Source organism: Telmatherina bonti (assembly GCF_933228915.1).
Source record: "Telmatherina bonti genome assembly, chromosome: 24".
Classification (NCBI taxonomy): domain Eukaryota; kingdom Metazoa; phylum Chordata; class Actinopteri; order Atheriniformes; family Telmatherinidae; genus Telmatherina; species Telmatherina bonti.
In genome coordinates, this window is record NC_136633.1 from 12,487,601 (window position 1) to 12,493,650 (window position 6,050).

The 6,050-nt window shown below is 38.8% G+C and overlaps 1 protein-coding gene across 3 annotated transcripts in view; it reads left to right on the forward strand.

Annotated features, from left to right (window-relative positions):
- LOC306774044 (inositol polyphosphate-4-phosphatase type I A-like) overlaps positions 1-4,103 on the forward strand; it is a 58,520-nt gene extending 54,417 nt beyond the window's left edge. For all 3 annotated transcript variants that reach the window (XM_079264019.1, XM_079264020.1, XM_079264021.1), the window contains one exon: positions 1,717-4,103. In XM_079264019.1, the coding sequence (XP_079120145.1) occupies positions 1,717-1,849 (133 nt within the window). In that variant the 3' untranslated portion in view covers positions 1,850-4,103. The remainder of the gene's footprint in view (positions 1-1,716) is intronic.
- The last annotated feature ends 1,947 nt before the right edge of the window (positions 4,104-6,050 follow it).

Sequence of the window (6,050 nt, forward strand, 5' to 3'; positions counted from 1 at the left end):
CTGTAGATTCTTGCTGATGACATCTAAATTTGCAACATAATTTGAATACAAAGAAATGAGCAAGAAATTAGCAGCACATACAGTCTGTCCTGAATGTATCTGTCAATCTGTCTGTTTATGCTATTTTATATATGTAACTATTTAATTTTTACAACCCTAATTACAAGACCATTATGACTCTTTAATATGTAAATAAAAGCAGAACTTGCTGATCATCAAACCATACCTTATTCTCAGTAGAACATAAAGATGTCAGATGTTGAAACTGAGACATTTTATCAATTGGTGCTTATTTTGAATCTGATGGCAACAACACATCTGTAAAAAGTAGTTCCAGGGTGAGGTTTAGCTTTTCCTCTTCTTCTAACATCTGTAAACATGTGGGAAGTGAGGAGACCAGCTGCTGGAGTTTTAGGAGAGGAATGTTGTCCTGCTCTGGTCTGATGCAGGATTCTAGCTGCTCTACAGTCCTGGATCTTGTTGCTGGATTTCTGCTCTCATGAAGCTCCAGATGTTTTGTACTGGTGAAAGGTCTGGACTGCAGGCAGACCAGTTCTCCTGTGATGGATGCAGGATGTGGTTTAGCGTTGTCTTGCTGAAATCTGCAAAGTCTTCCCTGAAAGAGACGTTGTCTGGATGGGAGCAGATGTTGCTCTAAGACCTCCATGTATTTTTCAACGTTGATGGAGCTTCACAGATGTGGAAGCTGCCCACCTCATAGACACGAATCCAACCCCATCCCATCAGAGATGCAGCTTTTCTACTGTCCACTGATAACCAGCTGGATGCTGCCTCTCCTCTTTAGACACACCGTTCATGCTTTCCAGAAAAAAAAAATCATATTTTTTGTCCATGTGACCAAAGAACAATTTTCCATTTTGCCACAAATATTCTGAAATGAGCTTTGGTCCAGAGAAGATGGCAGGGTTTATGGATCATGTTCACACATGGCTTCTTCTTTACCTTATGGAGCTTTAATCTGCATTTGTGGATTTCATGGTGAACTGTGTTGACAGAGTGATTCCTGGAAGTCTTCCCGAGTCCGGCTAATGATTTCCACCAGAAAAACATCTCTGATTTTAATGCAGATTGTAAACATTGTCAGAGATTCCTTCAGATTCTCTAAATCATTTGATGTTATACGCTGTAGATAGTGGAACCTTCAAAAACTTAGCAATTTTACATTGAAAACTATATTTTCTGAAATTGTTTCCTAGGTTTCAGACAGTTTGTCTCATAGTGGTGAACCTCTGCACATCTTTACACATGAGAGAAATGCTCCTTTTATACCCAGTGATGTTACTGACCCGTTGCCAGTTAATCTAATTAGTAGTTACATGCTCCTCCAGTTGGTTTTTATTGGTTCCAGTTTCTTTTCCAGCCTTTTGTGCCCCGTTCCAAAGCCTGTTTGACAGATGTGTTGCTGCTATCAGATTCAAAACAAACTTATTTATTCTATCAAATAATAAAATATTGGGAATAAAATGTGAATTTTTAAGTTGAGCAAATCATTACATTCTGTTTTTATTTATTTATTATTTAAGGGTTAGGGTTGTACATTGGCATCATCAGCATTACAACACTTCCCTCTCTTCAGCAAACATATAGACCTCTTTCATCATGCCTACTTTTTCTTTTGCTCTCATTCTGTCTGGACACCCTCCTCCCCTCTGTCTCCTCCTCTTCCTCCTCCTCCTGCTACTTCTGTCTCCACAGTGAGGGCTGCAGACGAGAAAATACTGTGAAGAACGTCGGATGCAGAAAGTACGCGTTTAACTCGCTGCAGCTCAAAGCCTTCCCCAAACACTATCGACCGCCCGACGGCACCTACGGCAAAGTGGAAACCTGATTGGGTCTCCTGGAGGTGCGCAGTGGGGATTAACACCAAAATCACTGGAGTGCTAAATCAGAGTACAATCAAAAATACTGTGATATGAGACGTTTTGACCAGAAATGTCTCCTGGTTACGTAAAAACATGATAGATTAGATCTTAGTGGAGGCTGTCTCAGTGGTCCATGCAGAGCTCTACCAATGTGGTACAATGACTGTAAATGTTGCTTAAGACACATTATTCATGACACTCAGAGTAGCTCACTGCCTCGCTGTGTTTATACTTTTTGTGTTTTATAAAGAGTACCGTGAAAACATTAGTGTCAGGAAGATAAATAAATAAAGCTGTATTGTTAAATTCAGATAAACAACAAGTTCGGTGGTTAAAAACAAAAAATAACCCATATTTGTTGAATAACAGCTGTAAATCTAGAAGTTAGTACTGAAGTGTTAACATCCTACATAATTTTTTCTTGGGTAATGCTTCAAACGCACCAACAAGCAGCACATTTACTGTCCAGTAGGAACACAGAGCAGGGTGTTAAAATGATTTCTTCCACAGAGAGAGACTGATCAGTGCTTAAAGGTGCAACAACTAGTGTTAGCCAGAAGATGGCGCCACCGAATCAAACAGCTTAAATCCAGTGTTCAGGCTCTGTTAAACTTTCACTCCAGGGGTCCATGTGAACGCCTGTTGCTCAGTAGGTCGGAAGGTTATTATTACCTCCACCAAGAAGGTTATGTTTTTACTGGTGTGTACCTGTTTGATTGTTTGTTTGTCTGTTTGTTTGTGTTCCAGATGACTCAAAGTCATGAAATTTTCAGGAGTTGTTGGAAATGTGAAAAGAAAGCTCTGATTTAATTCTGGTGGTGATCCGGATCACCGTTTTGATCCAGGAATTTTTTTTTAGAACTGTGGCCCTTGGCAAAGGTTTGCGCTCTCTGAGTGCTTTTCTAGTTATTATTATTATTTTAATTATTATTTCCAGTTTTATTTCCCATCCTTTTTAGGTTTGGATCTGAAAGTACGGGGTGCAACATGACAGTTTAGTCAAGCTACGTTCAGATTTCCGTCCAAATATAGAGCAAATTCTTATAATAAAATTTAAAAAATTTAAAAAAAAAATTTGAAATGATTGAGAACTGAAATTATACAGAAGAGTAGAGCTGTCATCCTAAGGAAAAAATAAGTGGAGGGCCCTATCAGATTATAAGGTGATAACCTATTGTAAAAACGTGAAACGATCACCTTATAACTTGATAATTTAGTATAAAAACTCATTAAGTACTTGAATGCAGCTCAAATGATGCAGTTTGTATTCATATCGATTCCTGTGCTGCTCTACTTGATCAGTCAGAAAATATGCCACGTCAAGAGGACCGGACTCATTCTTCCTTCAGTAAAGACCCTTACCTTTTAAAATGACTCTTAAACTACGCATACTTATTACAAGGTCACCCAAAGTTTTCAAAAGCAGCAAAATTTCACCATATCTCAACCCAAGTATAAAGTCAAACTATAAAGTCCTGTAAATGAGCCAATTGTGACCTCCTTATCCACCCCACACACAATTTCCTCATCTGAAGTTGAAAATGCCCAAATTCACATTCTCTGACATGGTGGTTTCACATTTTTACAATAAAACTATCACATTATAACGTCATAAGGCCCCAACTTTTTTTTTTTTTTTATTAGGATGACAGCTCTACATTTCCGTAGAAACTATGATCAAAATTAATTAAAGGTAAATATCAACCAAATTTCAAAATACTCTCAAAAAGCAGTGGCCAATATTGGGGTTAAATTAAATGTAAATCTATATGCAGTTTTACCTTTTTAGTTCCATTTATTCATTTCTTTGCTGTTTATTTAACCTGTTCTAAAAGAAAAAAAATGTTTTTAATACTTTTCATTTTTAAGAGTTACATTTCACTGACTGCATTGTGTGTTCAACCTGAAAAGTACATTTCATCTTTCGCTCTGTACACCTGCAGTGGTCCACATTGACCACCAGGGGGTGTCGCTGCTTCAAATTTCCTCCATAATCCTGTAAACAGATCACAATGATTGATCAGTGGGCCTGCTGATAGTAACATGCTGTATTTACACGTCACTAACCACTGAAGTTGTTTTCACTCTGTTTACGTTTAACTTTTTATCAGAAGAGAACATCTGTGAAGATTTTTCTTATTGCTGCGTGTAGCTGAAACATAAGTTATCACAACCTGTTTTCAGTTTGTTGTCATGAAAATAAAACACAGTGAAAATAAACTGTTCTAAATTTTATAATTTGTTTGATTTGATTGCCTTAATTTTGAAGCATTTTAATTTTTGCAATCATGGAAAAATTAACTTTGGTTACATTCAGCTCATCAGGAGGGTGATTACATAATCTTAAAGATAAACCTGATGGATTAAAAGTACGTTGGTAACAAGCAACCTCCGGTGGTTCCAGTGAAGCCTATGCGGAAGTGCATAAAACTGCAGTTCCCCCTTCATCCACTAGGGGCTGCAAAACAGCAAATCCCCATAGACTCCCACGTTAAAAAGACCAACTTCACGGCAGAAATAAACATGTTTACAGCCTGGTACAAAAATCCATTTTAGGTTTTATAGGTCAGGTTTACCTTCATGACAACTGTGGGGGGAGTGAATTTTTTTATCTAACTCACCCGTTCAAAAGTAATTTAATCTCCGAGTTCGGCATATTTAGGGGCGTGTCCTTTTGATTGACAGGTACCGATCTCTCGCTTCAAGTAAGAAGAACGTAGAACAACCGCGGTTTTTAGCCGGTTAACAACGTGACTTAGCTTTAGCCCGCTTACCTCCGTTAGCTGGTTAGCTCCCGTTTTCTCGTGGTTAGCTTTTGGCTACAGAAAGCTTGGAGTTCACGCGATGTCAATTATCCGCCATGACACTCACAACCCCCCTCTCAGCTCCACCTGTTTGCCCATATTTGTATTTTCCGGGCGAGACGATACGCATGACGCTGCCAACATGGCGATGGTAGGAACCGCCCACCGAGCTTCAATTCAGCTCTTCAGAAACCTACGGGTGATGTCACGGAGGCTCCGTCCATCTCTTTATATACAGTCTATGGTTAGTAACCAAAGTTAAATTCATGACCTTATCTGATATGATATTTTATTAATTTCACAGTACAACATGTGCTGCGTGTGTGTTTATTTTAAATAGTTACGCCCATATTGTGCTAAAAAAGATGCTTTTGTGTTTTATATTATTATATAAATAACATTGAGATATGAATTTGATATAGAAAAACATAATAGAAATGAAGCATCACACAGTTGCTGCACATCCATGATGAGAATCTCCCATTCCACCACGTCCCAAAGCTGTTGTGTTGGATGTAGATCTGGTGGCTGGAAGCAGTTGGAGGACAGTGAACTCATTGTCATGGTGGAGATGATTTGAGCTTGGTGACATGGTGCATCATCTTGCTCGAAGTTTCGCCAAGAGGCCTCTGCGCCACATGCTGACAAGCCACCAAGCACATGCTCCACACAATACCACAAAATAAATGGCAGCATGTACAGGAGGATGTGTGCAAATTCTGATATAGATGCCGTACGGAATAACTTTCATGTTGTTATTGATAAGGGCACAAGATGTGATCACTAGTTCTAGTAAATGCTCTGCTTTAATGTGACTATGCTTGTTATTAAAGTGCTTCCACACGGAAGCAGGCTCACAGAAATGTCCAAACTTACACAGATATACTTAACTACATGTTTATTTTCCCTTATCAGCACAGATTGTTTAAAAAAAAAAGAAACAACCAAAACGAAACACAGTTCTGTCGTGTCGCTGCAGACGCCCTGAAGACCTGAAGGTCGGACCCAGAGCTGTGAAATTTGATCAGATTTTGAGCTGATTTTACATTTTGGAAAGACACCAGCGTTTCACCCCCACCTCGTTTAGTTATGCTTAGCTCATTTAAACTAATGGCCTTCCAAGAAAAACGCGTCATACAGTGGAGATGAGGGGCTGTTTGGGGGATATCTGTATCTTGTGAAAGAGAAAAGTCAGTCAGTGGCCAAAATAAGCAGTTAACTAATTTCTTGCAGATGAACTTGTGATTTCGGTTGTATCCTGTCTTATCTGAAACGGTCACAGTTAAGGTCAGGTAGATTTGAATGTGTTTTGTTGGGTGAATGATGAGGAAACAAAATGCAGAATTTCACCTCTTTTTTTAAA